Source organism: Centroberyx affinis, unplaced genomic scaffold (genome assembly GCF_046629955.1).
Source record: "Centroberyx affinis isolate AG114_WGS23_722 - 3 ecotype Tasmania unplaced genomic scaffold, CSIRO-AGI_Caff_v1 ptg002023l_1, whole genome shotgun sequence".
In the NCBI taxonomy this organism is placed as follows: domain Eukaryota; kingdom Metazoa; phylum Chordata; class Actinopteri; order Beryciformes; family Berycidae; genus Centroberyx; species Centroberyx affinis.
Window position 1 is genome coordinate 134557 of NW_027280362.1, and position 22505 is coordinate 157061.

The following is a 22505-nucleotide window of genomic DNA, read 5'->3' on the forward strand; positions in this document are numbered from 1 at the left end:
GCACGTCTGACTGTAGAGCTGACAGGAGAATTATCCCACTCTGCACCCGCTCTTTCACTGTGACTGTTTCAGCTGGAGAGATGGACGGGCGAGAGCATTTTTTTTCGGAAAAAAGAAAAGTAGAATTCCACTGAAATGGACTTGTAGGTTGTTATTTTGCAAAAGAATATGTTTTCTTGAAATTTGATAAGACAGCTGGATTTTTACATACAACCTTGGCTGATGTCATACCACTGTACCTACATTAAACATTTACATATTTTAATATAGGTGTAGGAAATTGTTCAAAATTTCTTTCAGCTATTTTAAGCAGTGCAAATTGCCTTTTCCTCATTTTTGAGAATTTGTAACTCAAAATTTAATAAAACAACAGAAAAATATATTGGGAAATTTGATTTAAAAGTAAACTAAAATCCAAAAATGTGTTTCTGTGGTAGTGGCCTTGTAAGAAAAAAATCATTCTCCCCTGCAGTCGTTTTTGCTCTCTATCATTGTTTACCTAGATTTGAAGTCTGCGATGAATACTGATTCCACAATAAACAATCAAAGCCACTTTAGCTAGCTTTATAACACAAAATTCAAAAGGCTTTTTGCAGTTACCCAGGATCTACCACATGCTTTCTAAATAGGCTAATTGTTGTGAAAAAAATGTGACTGAAATTTGAACGTCTATGTATGATCCATTCAGCTCGTGCGGCGTCCCTGTATCTGTTCTCTGACCTCAGGCGTGAAGCCACGAAGCAATGAGAAACCACACTGTTCCTGTGGAATAACAGACAACCATCAAACCACACCGCTGTCTGCCAATCCACGGCTCCTTTCCCACATATCGAAACACAAGCACTTCAGCCAGGGCAGCGATTCACTCCAATGGTAGTTCACTGCCCCTTAAAATCTGAGCTGCTGCACATTCTGCTATTAATGATGCGGCAGTAAGGGTCTTGGAAAAAGAGTAAACATGTTTGAGGCTGTTTTGTTCTCTTGGAGAGCCTGTCTATTATTCTAGCATAACATGGTAAAACCAGCATGAGCTCCGAGCCTGCAGCTCAGAGTAATGATGGTCAGACAGTGGATGAGAGCTGAGACAAGCCATGCCTTTGAATTAGCCAACACACAATACAAACATGATAGGCATGCTGGAGAGCATATCATGGGACCGACACAGTTTCGCAAAATTTCATGAAATGAGCGTGAACTCTGAAACGCAGATTATGTGTTGCGGATACAAATTATGTGAAGATTTACATTCCTTCACTACAAATTGTGGTAACACTTTAGATTAGGGAGCACATATTAACTATTAATAAATTGCTTATTAACATGCATATTAGTAGTGTGTTGGTTCATTATTAGTCATTACAAACCATTTATTAGCACCTTATTCTGCACAATTGCATTCTACAAGTATACGCCATAAACTATGAGCTTTCCCCCAATAGCCTTCTAATTAGTGCTTATATTAGTCAGTAAGGAAGTTGTTGCACATGAATTGGGCTTTTAGTGTGCTTTGCTCAGTATGGGGCTTATAAGGTGCTAGTATCACATATTATTGAGCGAAATGATTACGCTATTGAGGGAAAACTCATAGTCAATAGTTAATATGTGTTCCCTAATCTTAAGTGTTACTCAAATTGCATTATGTGACAATAACGCTACGTGTTCTTCATGTGAAAAGGTTAGCTAACGGTTCAGTTTAGGCAAGTAAAGCAAAATCAGTTAAGGCTATGGTTAAGGTAAGGCAATTAAAACAACTTTGGTTAAGGTTGTCGTTAAGTTTTGGGTTAGGTTTAGTCACACTTTGATTAAGGTTAGGCAACTAAAGCAAATTTGGTTAAGGTTAGGGTAAGGTTTTGGTCACGGTTAAACAGGAAAAACTAGCTGAAAATGAATACTTCACTCCCAGTAGAAAATTGGGAATTGAACCCGGGTCGTCGGAGTTGAAGGTAAATGTATTCGCCCATTCCCCCCCCCCCCCGTTTCTAGTCGTGTCTTCTCCTCATAATTCTTTCTTGGTGGGCAAACGGTTTTCTTTCACTTTTCGTGCACAGAGAGTGTATTTGCATTTTAAGACATCGTGCTCATTTCACAAAATTTCATGAGACCAGGCTGCATGGGGCAGAGTGTGTGGTGGTGAGCGGCAACATGTAGCAGTGAAGAGGGTGGGGGAAGATGGGGGGGGAGGGGGAGGTGCACTGAGGGTGGGGGGTCCTGAGAGAGAGGCCGGGACGGGCCTGAGGCGCCCGGCGAGATGCCGGCGCTGCACGGCTCCAGTCTGCCAGGCCTTGGCTTAGGAGGGTAAAGACTGAAAAGAACCAACCTTCCCGTTGATCTGAGTGGTGAGGTTTGGATTGTATTTTTGGATGGCAGGGTGCGATGGTGATGGAGGGAATCAAGATAAAGTGAAAAAGAAAAAAAAAACAACAGAGGACAAAAAAAAGAGGAATGGGAGGAAGAAGACAAGGAGAAACAGAGAGAGTAAAACAGGCAAATATCTGCTTATCCATTAATGAGTGATAAAATCACAATGGAGGCAATAGCCTGTGCAGAGCAGAGACAAACACACAATACAAACACAGTGTAAACCCATCAGACACACAGAGTAATAGGCCAGGTAGAGATGAAGGCCATCTCACCAAAGTACAATCAGACACATATACACAGCAAAATTGACAGTGTAAATTAAATTGTGTGTAAAAAGTAATTTAATTTTAAAAGCCGTATCACAGATTTGGACACATAACTCTCCAATATCAACACAACAGAAAAACCAACACCTATTAACACTAGAAAAATTGCTGTGTATAATATGTGAATACACAGATATTCCACCCGCACACACGTACACACACACAAGCACACAGGTACACGTACAATTACACACACACACTTTCTTCCCTGTCTCTAACTTCCATGCAGTGTGCGAACCCCTCAGAGCCAGTGAATTACGGTGGCATTTGGGAGGCCAAGGCTTGCTGACAACCAGACTTCATTAAGCACACAAAGCAGACAGTGTGTTGCAGCCCACATTTATTCTGCCCATTGACTCTTGGTGAGCTCAGCCACTGAGCCCCCGAAATCAATGGGCGTAGAAACGTGGACCCTGACACTGGATTAGTCATACACTCACCTACAAAATAAGATTTTTTACCTCTACCTTGTTTAAGGAAGTGCCCAGTCCTAACTAAGACAACATCCATCTCTATGGAAGAACACTTTATAGGCTAATACTGCATTAAAGGAATACACCAACTTTTTGGGAGATTGTCCTGTTGGTCAACTTCCCCATCACTAAGTGATGAGAACATAGACATCAAAATGAGCCTTGTGTCCCCGGTAGATCATTGGTGCTCCATGCTAAATACGCTGTCAGACTATGCACCAAAGTGCACAAAAATTTGCCTCTTATTCACTTCCATTGTAAACCATGTAAAGGGCAAACAAAGAACAACTTCTGGTAGGTGAACATGTGGTGACTCTGACCTGTGACTTAGTACAGCCAATAGAAATGCTGCTTTGGGCATGTTGATGTATGAAAGAAAATCCAACATGGAGGAATCTCTAATCATGGCAGTGTCACAATGATTAGCGTGTCTTCCAATTTTATACAACACTGCTAGCAAAGTACAAAAATAAGCAAAAAAAGAGATGGCTTGCACTCAAAAGTGAGGCAGGACTAGATGGTACATTTATATACGCATAATGATTTGATAGATGTTTTAAAGTTACCCATTAATACCCAATACTGGCTAACTAGCATGCTAGCAGCTAACAGATAACTAGCTACCACTTGGCACTGAGCATAGCATCGCAGCTGAGTGGCATTTATCTATTAACTATTAGCTACTAGCTATGATAATGTAGCAATACTGCCTAACTAGCATGCGAGAAGGTGCCAAGCATAGCACTGCCCTATCACACATGACATCATATGCTCTTTTGACACAAAAATAATAATTTATTTATTTTATAGACATGAGCAACACTTTAGCATACAATATGTTGATTGAAAGTAGGCCACTAGCATTATCCGAAGTAAGAAGACTGACCTTTTAGTCATAAAAAGTTGTTTTAAGGTGTTTTTTTTTTCAGGTGAGCAACCAGGTATATTTTCACTGTGCAGTGACTTGTACACAGTCTCCCATCACCCACCACATTCACTTCCTATGGAAACAGGGACAGTACTGTCCCTGCTAGTTCAAAACAATGCTTTATTGCCAGACTTAGCCATATCATTTAAAATTATTTACCATTTAGGTTTGGAGCTTCTACAAGTTCTCATACTCACTTTAGAGATAATGCTAAGTGTGTGTGATAAGTGTTAGCATGGAGCATGGGAGCCAATGATCTATCGGGGAAATGACTGATGGTTAATTTTGGTGTCTTTGTTCTCAACACTTAATGGCTAAGTAGAACAAAATGACCATTCTGCTAAAAACTCTGTGTATTCCTTTAATATAGTTTAGATTACTATTAGTATAGGTTCCAGGTACATAATGCCTTACACAGAAACAAAAACAAGCACAAACACACCCTGCAACACACAACAGAAGAGACTGAAGACACTCTCTCTCACTCATGTCCAAAGACACCAAGAAGTGCAGACAAAGCAAAGCACATTAAAAGATAAGCAAACACATGGAAAATGGTGGGCTTCACATTTTGATAGAAGGATAAGCAGAGAGATGAACATAAACATACAGTCTGTGTATATGACGGACACTTCAGTGGAAAATGGGATCAGAGCACAGGACCCCAGACACAGAGAAAAGAAAAGAAACTAAAAAAGACAAAGAGAAATAGAGATAGGACAAGAGAAGACACTATCTCTCTCTCTACACACACATACAGACACACACACAAACACACACACACACACTTTGGCCAACGAATGCCAAGTTGTTGTGTATGTTCAGAAGCCACAATATGAGACACGAATGGAAACATAAGCTACTGGCACACCTGGAGAGATTAAAGGTTAGAACAACTCAAACAAGAGCTTTGAAGAGAGAGGCAGAAATAACAAATATCACACAAAAAAAAAAAGAGTTTATAGTTTTCACTTTGATGGCTACAACTCTCTCTAGTTTAGTGGAGGGATATTCCAGCTGTTGGCCAAGAAAGTAAAAAAAGGTTTATTCATTTTTTTGAAAACTGTAATACTCTGCATTTTCATTGAGTGAACAAAATATCTTCAAAAGCACGTTTTGAAGATATTTTGTACTGTAAAAGTACTTTGAACATTCTTCTTTTTTTTGGTTCTCAAAGGCAATTTTTATCGTGGGAGAGAGCATTATCTGATCAGTCACTGGGAAATTGATGCATCTGTATAAATAAACATCTTTTCCCACATACGTACAGTATGTAGCCTATACCTCCCACACACACATACACCCACCAATTTTGCCAGGAGGAATCAGTTACCTCTCTTCACTTTTATCTTAAGGGAACTTAAATTGCGTGCAGTCAGTGTTTTCTAAATGTTCTCAGGTTCTTTATGGTGGCAGCAGAGTCAGTCAGTGGAAAGCACTGAGTGCGCAATACAAGAAGTGAAGTTGATATGGCATATGCGTCGGTACGGCAAATCTTTTAGTGGCAGGCCTTCCCAAAATGGATCTACTGTACGTAGTATAGGAAACACAGGAGAAACATTTCAAAATGACTCCATAGAGTTTACGCCACAGCAAGTCCCTTAGGAATGGCAAATTTCCTCAAAATCTCCGCACAAGAACAAAAAAGATTCCCATGCAGACGTGTTACCTGTTCAAACGCCTAAATATTAGGTTTCATATGTTTGAAGGCGGGGGGAAAAGGATAGAATGAGATGTCTGTCAGAAAATGATTGCAAAACAACGCTAGCGTAAAAAAAATTATTTGGTGGTAACTTTATTTAGCATGTTGCAGGCATCAGCTTTGACAGTAATTTTTTTTAGGGCGAACTGCATCAAAGAGCATTGTCAATGTAAATGTCAACTGAATAAGAGAATAAAGCTGTAATGAATCACCCTTGCGCTTTGAAATTGCCTTTGAGAACCTGATATCGGTTGAGGCTAATTGAGTTGTTTGTTGACAAGGCCTACTTATGAGAAGCCCCGAGGCTCGCTTTCACCCCGCTGACTTTTATTGCAGCGTGCGCAGCCGACCGTGTCCCGCTTTTGGTGGTGGGGGGGGGGGGGAATTTCCTCCCTGTCTGCTCCCACACGGGACGGGCGGCGAGGTGTCAGCTTCTCCTCTGGCAAGCCTCCACATGTACGCCCCGCCGCCCTCCCCCGCGCTTCGCCCAAAACAAAGAGGCAGAACCGCAGCCAACCTCCCGTTCACCCCCGATGAGTCAAAACATCCCCCCCCCCCCCCCCCCGCCCCCGCCACCGTGAGGTTGGCCGGGTCAAGCAAACTAACAACAGGGCAGTGGAGCAAGTACATAATCACCGCCCGGGAGACAAAGACGAGGCAGAGGGAGAGCGAGGGAGATAGAGAGAGAGAGAGAGAGAGAGAGAGAGGAAAGGACAGTGAGAGAGCATACACAAAGCAGACATCAACAGGTTCGACTTTCACTGCAGCTGGATCCAGGGAGCGGGCGACATTTCCCCATTAGCAGTCTGGAGGCGGACGGTCACCTCTACTCTAGGTGGAGGGCAGTACAGAGAGTTAGTGTTGACCATACGGACGGAGGAGAGGCCCTCACTGTTTGAGGCGGTGACCTGTGTGGCAGTGAGGGGGGTGGGGGTGGGGGTGGGGGGGTCAAGAGGGATCTTACCTCGAACATAAAGGTTAGCCGGGGCCGAGTAGCGAGTCCCGGCACTGTTGACCGCCACGCACTCGTACTTGCCCTGGTCCGACTCCTCGCTGTTCTCAATCTGAAGCGCTCCTGGGGAGGAAGGTCAAAGTGTCACGGTTCAGCTCTACGCCACACACATGCAAACGGCACTCACACACACACACACACACACACACCCGGACGTGGCAGCACAGTAAATCAGATACAGCCACACTGACAGCAGCCCTCCACACAACAAACACACAACCCGCCATATCTTAGCCTGAGTGAGTCCAAATTTGTAGATATTATCATTATAATGGATGCCGATTATTAAGCAAAAATGACCAGAGATCTATTTGGAAGCCACATCTAAAAAGAAAAATCACATTAAGGGAGCATTCAGGACCAATGTTCCCACTAAGCTGATACGTCTAATAATTTATCACACTGACCAAATAATATCCTGTCAGTCCCTATATCTAATAACTGATTACATTGCCCACATAATAGTATCTTGTCAGTCCCATCATCTAGTAATTGATAACACTCACCAAATAATAATATCTTGTCAGTCCCAACATTTAATAATTTATCACAGGGACCAAATAATATCATCTTATCAGTAATGAGTCATTGCTCCACTCTGTCTAGTCAATAAAAGCAGGCTTGGTTTTTTTTAGTGGCAAATGATATTAAATACAGGGACTTAGTGATAGCAGTGATTCTGCAGTGCCATTCTTGCCAACAATGCAGATGTAGTGGAATTACAATTATCATGAGCCCAAGAATTCTGCTATGAAGAGGCACTTCTGAAACATGAAAATCTATAAAATGCGTGTTATCTCTTACAAAGAACCCTTGAGAAACATTACCTCAACTGAAGAAAAGAGACTGAGCAATTAATGTAACTTAATGTAGGAAGTTTAATGTTTATGGGGCAGCAGGTGTAAAATATCTGCTATCAGAAACATTCACAGCTCTTCCTATAGTCTGTTAAAGGAATACACCAAGTTGCTGGTAGATTGTCCTGTTGGTCAGCTTAGCTGTTAATGAGAAAATAGACACCAATAAATGCAATAGTATATGCTTAAGTGTTAGCATGGAGCCTACTATCACTCAACATAGTGTACGCTAAAGTGTTAGCATGGAGCCTACTGTCACTCAACATAGTGTAAAAAGTGTTAGCATGGAGCCGACTGTCACTCAACATAGTGTACGCTAAAGTGTTAGCATGGAGCCTACTATCACTCAACATAGTGTAGCCTATGCTAAAGTGTTAGCATGGAGCCTACTATCACTCAACATAGTGTAGCCTATGCTAAAGTGTTAGCATGGAGCCTACTATCACTCAACATAGTGTAGCCTATGCTAAAGTGTTAGCATGGAGCACCGGAGCCAATAATCTACCAGGTAGGCTACCTATGGATGATTATGGTATCTTATGTTCTCATCCTACATAATGGGACAATCTACCATAAACTTATTGTATTCCTCTGAGGCAGCAAATTCTGTAATAAAATTACAGAAAAGACAATGGCTAAAGTCCTGTGTTGGTTTAACTGCCTGGGTGTCAGGCTGGTACTACTGGCCTTATACAGTTGAACACTGATTTGTTCATTCTACTGTTGGTGACAGTACTGGGTGTACTGGGACTGCTCATCAGATGGAATTGAAACCCAGTAGTTAAATCAGACCAGGGCTGAAGGACTCCATTGCTGCTCAGCTTGCTGAACCTCTTTGGCTATCTTTGTCTCGGGAAAACAACAAATGAAACAGGAGCTGTAACAGAGCACTTACCTGACACCATTTACCATGTCCTCAATTCATTCCAAAACCATAAGACAATTTCATAGCATTCATACAAACATTCGGTATTCATTTAGACACTCAGGTATCAGCAGAGACTTGGTTTAGGTTTAGACAGACGGCATGAATGTGTCTCTTGCAATTATAGAATGGTGTTTATTGGCTGAATGTGACACACATCATGCAGTTTTGCAACCACTGGACAATAATACATGTGAAAAATAAAATGTTAAAAAATATATTTCAGAATATATTTACTTAAATGCATCATGGAATGGGTTTGTAACACAATGTTAAGAGTTGGTTAAAAAAAACAAACATCAGCAGTAGTAGTAAAATGATGTGTGTGTAGCCACATCCTCGGTGGATCTGGTGAAGGCAGAGAGCCCAGAGATGGAGGAGGAACAACCTTCATCTGGGATGCAGCCAGCAAGGGCATTCTGCCTGAGATGTATGTCCTTAAACTGCATAAGGACGAAAGCTCTCTCTCGCTCTCTCTCTCTCGCTCTCTCACACGCACACACACACACTCATGGGGCTCTTCATACAGAGCATGTAGGTAAGCCTGTCTCCTCCATATCACAAAACATTGTGTCAAAATGATAATGTCCCAAGGTCTTAACTTTCTCCCTCTGGGCCTAAATCGGAGAGATCAGATCACATTGCTGCTGGGGAGTGAAGAGGAGAGCATGCAGCAGAAGCTGCTTATTGGCCGAGTTAAATCTGCTTCTCAGTTTCTATATTTCCCCTTTCGATTCCCTGATGATTGTCTACCTCATAGTGCATTCACCATCTCTTCATGGCAGGGCCCCTTGATGAGAAAATGTTTTATTCCCTCCTGAGAAATAAAAAACGATGCTGATGGATGTTTGCTCTGACCTCTTGGCATAAACGAGGCTAATCGGCGCTGGCGGAGAAGGTGTGACTTCTCACAGACGAAGATCTGGAAACCCTAAGGCGAATGTTAGAAGGTGCCAGAACTTCCTCTGCCCTTCAGGCGGTGAGCCTTTAATAATGTAAGAGCTTCTAAGGACAGCTTCTAAGGACAGCATGCTGACAGAGGTCACCGCTCAACACCTGAACAACACGCACTTTGCAGACTACTAATCGCGCCAGCTGTCAATTGCTATATCGCGTATGCAAATGGGCTCATTTCATACTCCGCGCAACACCTCGGTAGGAAAGTCTAAGAAAATTGGCTGCAGGATCGTCATCTAAATATCTAAGTAGGGCTGTCATTGAGAGGAATACGATTGGGAATACGTATGAATACTATACGCCATCTATAGGACCTCTTTCTATGCTAGGCAGCATGTCCATTTGCTGATTGAAATTTTCATTAGGTCGTTGTTGAACTACCATGTAACCTATAGACCAGTTGATTTTCCTTCTGACGGTAGTTTTTACTGCAATTGCACTGGAAGATTACTTTTTCCATTTCACATTTCTCTACAATTCAAATTGCTTGTGGAAGCATCTGACTAGATTCATTTCAAGTTCCCTGGTTTCCTGATAAGGAAAGTTGTGTCATTTTACAACATTAGATTGTTTGATTTAGGCTTTGCGTATTGACTGTGGTCTAAATCCCTTGTTAGCGTAGTAGGCCTTGTGAAGTGTATGTTAGCAGTCATGTTAGTTATTAAAGAGTAACTAAACCCCTCCCAAATCTGTGGTGAAGCCTGACATCTATGGTGAAATGTAGGGTACCGCACTGGCAATCTGTTATTGGCTGATCTTTGGTGCCAGGTGATGTCACCACCTGTTGTACTCTATAGAAGGTGACATCACCTGGCACCAAAGACCAGCCAATAGCAGATGGCCAGTTCAGTACCCTACTTTTCACCATTAGAAGTCAGGCTTCACCACAGATTTGGGTTTGGTGTTCAGTTATAGTAGTGAGCTATTATGGTGATTTGATTTTATTACCTAGTGCTACGATAGTTTTCGCTTGTTCTAAGACATCTCAGTCTGGCTGAGTGACCCTTATGTCCAATTTCATTTGGATCGGATGTAGCTTCTTTGAGCTTTATTCGAAGGACTGACCATACACACTTATGAAAGGTCATGTGCTGAAGGCAGAGCAAGTGCCGGGGGCCAAGCTGAGAGGACAGAGAGCTGGAAATGGGGACACTGTGAGGTGACAGGAGGAGGAGGAGGAAGGAAGGAGGTGGTGGAGAAGAGGGGGATTGAGGAGGAAAAGAGGATGAGTGGACTGTTTTCTGTACCCAGCATTCTTACCTCTGATTGGTGTACCACCTGGTGAGGTAATTTGAATGCAAATAACATTAGAGAGAAGCATTAGTATAAAGATGAGAGAGAGAGAGTGACAGAGAAAGACAAGAGCAGCAGGAGAGCAAAGAGAGGAAAAACAGCCGAGAAAAGAGCGACTGCTATTCTATCCCTCTTTAGAAAAGGAAACTCACATTCATTTCACTGATATGAAAAAGTAAAGAAAATATGTTTACTACGTATATAAGACATTCTTTAATATTTAATGAGTCAAAGTGATAGCTGAGAGTGGAAAATAAGCGTAATGATTATTCCCAACCAAGGCTAACTTCATAAACGACAATTGTGCAGAATGTATTCTCGGAGAAAACCATTTTCCTCGGTCCAAATGGGTGTTCTTTTATATGCACCCAAATGCTTAAATAATGTATGCGTTCATACCCCAGCTATGGCTCCCAGTCTTTCAGTTGTGAATCTGCTTATTTGTTTTCACCTGGTGCTTGTTTGCGTTGCACACCTGGGTATTTGCTCTACAGAGCTCTCATCCCGCTATGATCACAAACCTACTTGTTCTCCACACCTGCTTTTTTCTTTTTTCTGACAGCACCTGGCTATCAAGCGCTTGACCCCTCGTTCGCCGTGAACAGGCCTGTTCTGGTTGTAACCCAAGGCGTTGTACATTGTCTGGAGACTGAGTGTGATCTGGCTCTTCAGCATCCTGCCGTAACAAGGCAGATAAGAACACAAGCTGCCTCCTCTCTCTGATGCAATACAAAGAAACCTGTGCTTGTGTCCTGGAATACATTGTGATGTTGCTGCTTCTATGGGAGAGAGCATTCTGCTATCCCGCTCCAGCATTAGCATACTATAGATGTATTTTTACAGCAGTTGTCATACTAATCATACGCCACCCTTTTATTGTGTACCATTCTTTCTAGTGCAGTGCAATAGTTACATTTCTTCCTTTCATCTGCATATCCCCGTTGTCAGTATGCATACGTTGAGTCATTAGTAACAGGGGCCATTTGGGCATATCAGGTCATATGCAACAAACGGTGGAGAAGATTGGTTACTATACAGATGCCAGCGATCTGGATAATAAGCCAAGCCACTCTTGAGCCAACAGGAGCACAGAGATGTGGGAGATAGATGGTGAGAGATAGTTGTGGGTGTGGGGGAGGGGGGGTGCCTGGAAGCTGTGTGGCCCCTGGGTCCGATGGAGGGGACATCAGCAGCTTTCAGAGGGCTGGACTGGGTGTACTGAGACCTGCCATGGGCTGCCTCCACAGCTGTCTGACAGCTACACAAACCCCCACGCCGCTCCCCTGTGAAATCAAGGGGGGGGGGGGGTTCATGACAGATTTCAGGGTCGAACATTCATTGTGAAAAATAATAGGGCTTTATTATGTTTTCACAATGTCTGGATTGGAAGAGGTTGTATTTGTAATAGTGTCCTTCCAGATACAGTGATGGATTGGTGCTCTTTAATTTGAACCTTGATGTTTCAGTTGAGAGTACAGTATATTCCACTGTAGATCAAATTCCCATCTAAATATATGGCACTAATTAGTTCATTTCGGAGCCACAGTATGGGCATTGGTGCAGCCACTAACCGTGTGTTCACACTGCCAGCAACTTGATTGATAGGCCGCTCCATTCTGACTGATTGTTGGTGGTGTGAGAGGCTTTGACTGCATCTATGTAGCAGGCTGCAGCTACAACGTGTTCAACAGGCAAATAATGTAATTTTTGCTGCTTTGGTAATGCCTTTCATAACGTTCCATTTTGACGAGTTAACAGACCAAGCTAGAAAGTGCTAGGTAGCATTAATCAAAAAGCTTAAAAAAATATTCATAGCTTACGATCGAACCCAACGATGGATGCAACCGTTCTCCAAGCATCATGTTTGAGACATTTATTCCTGTAGTCTTTCAAATAAATGTTGTAGAGAACTGGGAAGCTTTGCATGGCTGCAATCAACTTCTTGCCCATTTTGCACATGCCAGGCAGAGCTAATGTTCATTAAATTAAATCACAATGAAATCACATTGCACATAAATCTGATGACTGCAAAAAGTTCAGCCGCGGCCAGTGTTTCTTGGCCGATGAGCTTGTTTGGCTAAGTTTCCCTGGTTGCTCGGCTCTATAGGAAATGAATGGACTCCCAGTGACTTGTTGATGCTGTTGCTCGCAGTGTGGACACAGGGTTAGTTGACGCATCGATTTGAGTGTTTCAGAGACTGGCTGCCAAATAGGTAGCATGATGTTTTACTCCAGCATCGATTCCCGCAAAGGTGCTTTGTCCCGTCGCGCTAATCCTCTTCTTCCTCGCTATCAGATCCAGCAGTTCAGCTCTGCACTCGCTATGTTTGCCTGTCAAGCGTCTAGCATGGCGAACAGGGTGAATTTATGCTCAGGGCCAGAATCTCTCCTAGTAAGACAAACTTTGGTCGTAATTACTGGGAGACAATGGAGAGTTTTAGAGTGTCGGAAGAAATCCTATTTCGGCAAAGAATACATAGGATATTTTCTTCCATTTACCGTAAGAGAGCAAAGGTCTCAAATTGAAAAATGAAGCTATTAGTGTTCCTTGATGGATCAAAGTCATTTAATAGGGACACTAATTCATGAGCAAATTTAATCGCTCTGCCATATAATGAATTCTATTGAAACAAATAAATTGAATAATTGTGGAGTGCTGACATTACACACAGCTATATATTTCACTTGCCTTGTGTGACACAGGGCAGCTCTTATTTATTTATTTTTTTTAATAAAAGGAAGTCAGCCATCTGGGCTTGGCTGCTGTGGGGACTGTGTGACGATGGAGCCCTATGAACCAAATTGAAACAAATTGCTATGCTGTTCAGTAATAATACATGGCATATTTGTCCTTACCTAAGGCCCCAAATGTGGCTTGGGAAAATCCTCAGCACGGACTTCAAAGCCAGTGATATCCTAAAGCCTGTCTCTCAGCCTTTCCTCCCTCTCCGCTTTCGAGATGAGTGGAGCCAGAGGAAAGGGACCCCGAGCACTCAGCGCTGGGAAATCTGGCTCTTGCTCTGCTGCAAGGGCTGGCAAGACAGTGCGGCTCCTGGACGGCCTTTCCGCGTTGTGTGGGTGCTCGCGATGTTGGCAACGGATAAACATTTCTGTTTTCTCGCAGCGACTGAGGGAGAGGACAACTGACAGGTTGTGTGGAGCAAGGGTATTCAGAGTAGAGCTGTCCAACTCCGCTGTGAGCTGCTGGACGGGCCCGTTTGTGGTGGAAGATGCCCTATGTGGTACTTTGGAGGCTCGCCATCGCCCAGAGCTTCAGAGAGCCTGCTTCACATGGCTGGCTCTGGTTTAAGATTAATCATTGTCTCTAGCCGTTAAGCACCGCCGGCACACCAATATTCCCACACAGGTGCTGCCGAGGTAATTACTGAAATGTATGCTGTTCAGCTCAAAGTGGGAAACATTTATTCCAATCTTAACTTTATTGTGCGTTTTACCATGTGAGACTTAAAGATCCACCCTCAGATACTCTTACACTGATAGAATTCATCAATCTGCGATGTTCAATGCATCCTAGAAGTTATGTTATGATGACATATTGGAATTTATGTAATGTTTATTTATCAAACTCCATTGTAGCTACGCTGGAATTATCTCAACGTGGTGTTTGGCCAGTTATCTACAGGAAAAAGAAAAATACACCACCAAACAAAATGGACCCAGAAATGCAAGGTACATCGCCAATAGATGGTTCAACAGTGTTGAAGTGTTTCAGGGTGGACACTTGTTGTGTGGACATGCCAAATAGTGTAGCACTGGTGTTATCAGTTCATGGCTCTGTTGTTCTTTACCTGAGCGGAGCTGTTTTATCCGCCCGTTGCTGCTGTTGATGTCCACAGGTAGGAAGTCCTTGAACCAGGAGATCTCTGGGTCTGGGTTGCCACTGGCGGCACACAGCATGGTGGCAGTGCGAGTCCTCTCCACTACCTTCAGCTGGGGGCCCATATCTATGGTTGGGAAGCCATGTGGGATCTGGTCCTCTGTGACAAAGACAAAGACAAACAAACCGTTGGCGCTCTCATCCTGACAGCTGGACACTCTAAGTGGATGATGGCAGCTAAGACACCAGTCATCGGATGTGTCATTCAGCCCGAACCATGTGGTGTGAGATTTCCCTTCTCATCACCGCAACCTTGAGCCCACGAGGTGCACCCCCCCCCCCCGTGAAATTCAAACGTAGTGAAATCCAGCCCTAATGTAAATATCACTAGGCCATGGCATGACTAATCCCTCTATGGAATTTCTCGTCATAGATCTGTGCGAGCGGGAGGGTGAGAGATGCAATTTCACTCCTACTGAAATTCATTCTGACGGAGTAAGGCCCCTACCCTGCTCAGATAATCTGAAAGGCTAAGTGTGGTCAAATGCCAGTCCTGCCAAATTATGGATGAGACATAATAAAATCATAGCCTGAAAATCCCATTCCACGCCTCCCTCCATGCAACTGAGAGAAGACACAACAATATCAGGAGTTCTGCAAACCTCTCCAACCCGCCCTCAAAAAAGTCATTGAAATAAACAAATCTATTAAGGTAGCAATCGAGACACAGGCTGCGGTCGAATAGTCTTTTTGCTTAGGAAGGTTCCTAACTGAGTGAAATGACCCAGAAGTACCTAAGTGTCAGCCATGATAAGAGCTGTTCGAATTCTCTAAATGCTAAGGAAAGGTGCTTCAATGCTTCCTTACTTAGCTCCTTTAGCATAGGATACACTGGACCATCCTTTACAAAAGGAAAGGAGATAGTGCCGCCCCACAGTTCCTTGCGACGCACCATTCGGCCGTTTGCGAAAACAAATGATCATGACCGACAAGGGACGCAGATCATCATGCAAGTTACTGTTGCTTATTAAGCATTTTCCATCTTATGCCATAACTTGCTAATATGTTTTGAACTTTCAACAATATGTTAAACCCATAGGCGAACTATAAACGTTATGTTGCTGTTGTAAAATGATCAAAGTGAAGTTAACGTTGTAGCGTAACCTATGCTCAGTACTCACATTAGTAATTTCTTCATTCTGAGCGTTGTTGTATTGCAGCCTTTAGGAATATCATTCATTCATCATTAATTTTTGCACAGATGCTGAAACCCTTGCCTTACTGTAATAAAGGCCTGTATCAGCCATAACAAATTCAAAGCACAATAAAGTCAACATTTCAAGGTGTTTACTGAGTTGTGTGGTGGTTCTTAAGCTATTATATGCATAGGCTTACAATCAGATCATAATCAGCATATTAACCATAACACAGAAGTCTGTCTTTCAAGAAAAAGGGATATGAGATTTTTTAGCCAGATGATGTTTTTAATTCAACATGCTTGAAACTTAAGAATGATGATATGTACAGTAGTAGATTTGTAGGCCTAACATGTTATGCCTATCTTGCATGAATTTAACAATTATTTTCGATATATGAGTGGACAGGAGGGTGAGCGTGTGCAACCATTCTCAATGTGAAAGCCATTTCCTTTCACTTTTGTGACTGGTAGCCTATATTCCTTTTTTTATTTCAATTCCAACCTTGGTGATGAAGCAATATTTTTCACCGGGTCGTCCACGTTTATGCAGCCTGCATGAAACAACACGGTAAGAACGCACAGGGTGAAGTATCTAAGATGCGCTTTTAGTAGTCCATCTTGGGAACATTGTAGTTTCACACGGCAGACCCACGTCATTAACATCCGCCGTCGCATAATTACGTAGCCTAGTGTAAGTGCAGTCGGATTCTCTTAGCACCGCGGTTGTCTTTTCCTAAGTCCTTATGAATTCTCCTTCACATCTTTCCTTGACCTCATGACGTTTTCCAACGAGGTCAAGAAAAAGTGGTTAGGAATAGGAGTTAGGACGTATTTTTTTGACTATTCGACCGCAGCCACAATGTAAACAAAGAGAAAGTCACAGATTACCACTTTAAAGATTTTGCTTATAGACAGGACTTGCGAGAGCTGTCCTTTGCCAGCCTGGTTTTCTGTCATATATGACTGACAGTGCTCACTACTAGCTGTCACCTGGATAGGACAGGTGAAAAGAAATCATTGAAAGAGGCAGACCCCCTATTCTCAATATTGAGTAGGGAGATGTGAATCTCATCAGCCCTTTATAACAGCAGGCTGATGCCAGATGAGGGATGATGACATCTGCGGATAGGGATTTTGTCATCGACAGACAATGGAGACCGAGACTCTCGTTTTTGACTCATTTCTTGAAATGATGGCAATCATTAGAAATGATGGTAACCATTAGGTAGCTGCAGGGACATAATTAGCCTCAATTATAACCATAGGGCATTCTAGTAAAAGCGAGATATTTTAAATTCAGGCTATAATTTTTATTCACCAGGCACTTGTCAGAACATGGGGGGGGAACCTTGTAGCTGGGGATTCACACTGGTTTCAATGAGGTTACCAATACTTACAAGCTATTTTTTAAGGATATCTCCTGGGAAAATGCTACTTCCCATTATATGGCAAGTGTTAAAAAAAAAAGTGAGTGCAATTTGTTGTCATTGTTGCAATGGGGATTGAGGGGCTTGTATTATGATCTGGAGGAACAATGCAACAAATAAGATGCTCTAGTTTTGATCTACTATTGACTGGTCAGACTTCTTTCAATATATATTTTCTATGTTATGTTATGTTACTGCATTGACAGATAATTTTTCTGGTTTCAAGTCATTTCATTTATTTCATTATAATATGACTGGTTTTAAGATGAACAAAAACTTGAAATCAGAAACTTAAGACAATGACATATGTTTCAAGTAAACATATTACACTGTCAAGAAACAAGTGAGACTTTTCGAAACCGCAGATAATATCCTCCAGCTCAGTGAGATATTTTGACTTAATATATACTGAAACAAGCTTAATCAGTGTCAGACAAAAATAATTGGTCTTGCAAAACTTACTTGTTGCTTGTTATTTTTGTCATGTATGCTGAATCTCCACTAAATTACCACAGTTGAGGCAACTTATCATAATCATATGACTTACAGTAAGAGTGTGAATAACACATCTTGGATACAGTTTCAAGTCAAGTTGAACAACGATAATAAAATCACGATAAAGATCAAGTACAATACAAACCTTAGGAAACAGGGCTGCATTTTACGCATGTAGGTGTGTGTGTGTGTCTGTGTGTGTGTGTGTGTGTGTGTGTGTGTGTGTGTGTGTGGTGTGCCTGAGCCTGTGTGTACATACACATGTTTGAGGGGATATAGGAGGCAATACCAGGGCAAGTGGGACAAAGGCAAACACCACATCCCACTATGTCAACTCACCTCTCGCACTTTTCAGTAAACAAAATAACCAGTAGAGATCCTGGTATAGTATATACTGACATAGTATCTCCACTGATTATGCCATTTATTGACAGACCCATCCTCAATGAGCACCTGCTTGCATACATTTTAACCAGATCCAAGCGCTTCTTTCTCGTTTCCCTACGAACATATAACACTCTTTGCATACTTCTCCACATAAATGGGCCACTGTTGCTTCATAATCCAAACTGGAAAAGTGTCTACCCCAAAAAAAGAAAAGAAAATTGAATTGCGTAAACAGTGACACTACTGTGTAACAAGAATGTGAAGCAATGCCCTGCCTCCCTATAAGGAGGACAATGACGCAGATTTGTTCACAAATCTCAGAGTACAGTGTGACAAGCTCCCAGCGCGACACTGGGAAACCCTCTAATAAAGAGCTTAAAGTGGTGTATGGGGAAGGGAGGAAGGATCCTGTGGTGACAGACACAAATGAAACCCCAGAGAACACTGGGAGGGGCGAAGGCCAGTCATTTGTTTGGGTTCTGCTGGGGAACTTTAGGGTCTGCTTCCAAACTCTGTCTGTGAAAGTATTATGATGCAAAGATGATGCAAACTGTATTTTTATATCTTTGTATCTTGTACATTTGTACAGTATCACCTACTGTATGTCCCTCAGTAAATGCTTACAGGTGCATAGCATAGCATTTTAAAGGATAAGTTTGTCGATTTTGGACCTATGTATAATTTGTCTCTTACATACCTGTTGTACTTGGACCCACAGAGAATATTGGCTCTGGGGGGAACTTGGAATATGAGAAGTTTCGGGAAAAATATAGTCACAGATATAGATATTTTCTTTTAATCTCAAACCAGTTTTCTTTTAGAGGAGATAATCAGATAGAGCAAAAATGAACCACTGACAACTTTAAAGCAATTTCACACATTGACGACCTCAAATGGCAGCAAGAGGTAACTGTGTGAATCTACAGGGTCTCAATTAGTGGGGATGGGACGCTCCTCTCTGTTGCAGCCCTACTTTGTGATTTAGGCTGGTGAGACGACTGGATTTTTACATAGAAATCTGGCAGAGTGCAGCTTTAATCTAGAGAAGTTGACATGCATGGTGAATTGATACAGGAGATTTATTCTACAATAGGGCGATATATGTGGTATCCTGAGTTAATTGAATTACAATGTCATATTCTGTTAAATAAGTGGTCACTGGGGGTTTCTATTGTGTGAGTAATTGGGATAGGCAGAGCGACTGTCAGGTGGAAAAAAGGTAGAAAGTAAAGATATGGAATGTAAACCATGCAGCGACATTTTCTGGTTCACTTTTCTGATGACAGAACTAACAATTATATTATATCATTTTAATACCTCAATACTTTAACTCAATATATTTTTGAATGGAGGAATTTAACCATAGTACTGAATGAGGCTATTAATACGTTCACTGAGGTAAATAAATGTATTCTTCCACCACTGTCAATGATAATGTTACGATTGTGTTTGATTTATTATGAGTTAACTTTCAGAGTTATTTTTCTTGTGTTTTTTTTGTTATTGGACCTGAGTTACACGTGTAATGGAGAGCACTGTAAATAAATATTCACCTCTGCGAACACAAAATGTCTGCTGAGTTTGCCTACCTACCACCTTCCTTGACATTCGAGTTAGACTAGTTTACATATTGGTTCATATTTAGGCATTTGACTGACTGTTGTGCAAATTTAATGGCAGACAAGTCAGGTCCTTAATGCAAATGGACAATGAAAAAGCCTCTATCCCTAAATACAAACATGAAACACAACAAAACCGGAGATCCAGGGTGCCAAATGAGCATGTATGGTGGATGAACTGCTGCGAAAGTAAGTCACTATTTTCCCAGGGAGCTTCCCACTACAGCCTGGGAATTAGTAGTACTAGTGGCCTTGCATTTGTTTTAATGGGCAAAGTAAGTGCACCATATTTTTGTGAAGATAATTCGCAGAACAAAGGATCAAGAAGAAGAAGAAGAAAAAAGAGAGACAAATCTTTCAGTCATCTTGAAACTCTATAGCCTATATCTTGTCTCAGATGACATGGTCCCACCTAACAGCTACAGAGAACCCAATCTGAGGTCCAGGACAACAGAGAAAAACTGGTTACTCATGTAGGGTTTTTTACCCCTCTCAGGACACTGGATATCCATACATGAAATATGTGAGCATAGTAAAGGAAATGCTCTTCTAGGACTCCATAGTTGCATGTTTCAGAGGGGGGGAATTACCATGCTTTTAAAAGGCGAGCCCACAACCTAATCCAGGATGACTCAAAGGAAAAATCTCAAAATTGCCGATTGAAGCTCTCCAGCAACCTACGCTAAAACACAAAGAGAGCTGTCATTGTTCTGCGGCTGATTGGCTGTCAGTCAAACGCTATTTACACACAGAATAATGGTGTACTGACATGTCCTGTCTGTCCACTCCTGTCAGTCACTCTGCCCTGCCTCATCTCTTTATCAACAGCCTTTGGGGAGGAGACAGGGTAACCCAACCTTCCCAGCACGCCATAGCAAGTGGCTGAACTGTGTCAAACCCCTGCTGTCTGCTTCCAGCCTCCTACCTGGCAAAGAAATAATAGGCCTATAGGCTTGTTTTCCCTCAAGCCCTCTCTGCCCTCTTATAGGCCGCTTGGTATAAGCACAGCTACTAAAAACTATAACTCTACCATGTTGCAGTTATGGACATTGTTACAGTTTGATTTTGTTTAAGCGGCTACATTTTAAGTTATTGCATTTTCAAAAATCCACCTTTTTTTCCAGGCAATTTCAGACTTATTCCAGGAAATGCATCACAACTGGACTTGGTCCTGATTGGCTCCCCTCACTAATTACTGAAATCCTTCCAATCAGGCTACTTTGCAGCATTTGAACTGGAAAGGCTCCAATCAGAAGGTTTACCTCATTTGGATTAAAGGAGCAGCTGCTTGGCCAATCAGGGTCCAGTATTGTGAAGACATAGTCTTCACATTCATTTTTTTTTTCAACTTTTAACTAAAATAAATTCATTTGCAAAGCATCATGAAGAACATTATTCTTATCCTGAGCTGTAGTATATTTGAAAACTTAAAGTAATAGTTTAATCTTAAGTGTAGCCAGCTTTAAATACCACCTCAGACAACCTATAAGGTTCAGCTCAGCTGCAGCTCTTACTCTGGACTCCAGTAATTCACTTTCACTTCATTCAATTCAGGAAGTGGATTTCTTTCAAAACTCAAAAAGGAAGTCTTTTGCCATAAAAAAAGAGGTCTGATATCAAATCTATGGAGAATTTGAGAATGTAGACTGCTCCATTATTATGTTCAATGCCGTTTCAATTTACAGTTGGAATTGAGTGAACTGAGAGTGAATGGCCCCCGAAGCCAGTCCCAGAACGGCGTCCCTGTTGAGTCAGGTGGAGCTTGGCTGATAACGGCTGGCCTCGCGCTGGCCTCAATGTTAGCAGTGCAAAGATACTAATACTGGCATTGGATGTCCGACTCCTACCAGGCTAAAATATGGTCGTGATATCAGAGAGTTTCCCCTATAATAATAGCTGATACCAAGAGACACATTTTCTTCATTTTCTGCCTTTTTAAATAAACATAAAGGGATGTTAGAACTCTTTAATGAAAAAAACATACAGCATATTTCAAACATTTTATCCTATGGCTGCAAACTAATCGTCTGAAATCTGAGTGTTGTGAAATACCAACTGGGGGACAGAGTATGGGAGTTTTGAAAGCCATAAATCTCAGCACCTGGCCAAGTAATCATGGACTCACTGGTATTGGTCAACAACACAATCAACCCACAACAGATATATTATGGTCATTTAGTCCTATGGGGCAGTAAAAATCTTCCTGACTTCCCCTTTAAGTTGTAGTTGAATACTGAAAACTGTTATCGGCAGTGAAGTAGTGTTATGGGTGCATCCCTACTCGGTGTAATGGTGTAAGAGGCCTGGGTGATGAGAGCCCATAGACTTGTGTACACTGAGCTCATTGTTCTGCTGTGACAAGGTGTTTGGCTCCAGCTGGGCCACACATTCCTGCTGTAATGCAGCAGCACCAGCTTTGTGAGAGCAGAAGGAAACCTGATCGGCCCTGATGGTGACACGGAGGGGGGTCATGGTGGGGTGGGGTGGGGCTGGAGGCAGATATAGAAAATAGGTCTTCCTACAGGTAGGCTGTATTTACAAGCTTGAGGCCCAGCCAGGGGAAAGTGTCTAGAAACACACAGAGACATGCTCATCTCAACAGATATTATATTTAGTATATTTAGTAGGTCACTTTCAGAAGCTGCGTGTTGATGCAATTTAATGAGAGAAACAAAGCAGTGCCATGTTATCCACTGGGCGAAATAGC

The 22505-nt window shown here is 42.1% G+C and overlaps 1 protein-coding gene across 2 annotated transcripts in view; it reads right to left on the reverse strand.

The window, feature by feature from the left end:
- Positions 1-22505, reverse strand: part of ptprfa (protein tyrosine phosphatase receptor type Fa) — a 205681-nt gene that overhangs the window by 105769 nt on the left and 77407 nt on the right. For both annotated transcript variants that reach the window (XM_071531031.1, XM_071531030.1), the window contains exons 5-6: positions 14644-14832; positions 6755-6865 (exon numbers count right to left, since the gene is read on the reverse strand). In XM_071531031.1, coding sequence (XP_071387132.1) covers positions 6755-6865; positions 14644-14832 — 300 coding nt within the window. The remainder of the gene's footprint in view (positions 1-6754; positions 6866-14643; positions 14833-22505) is intronic.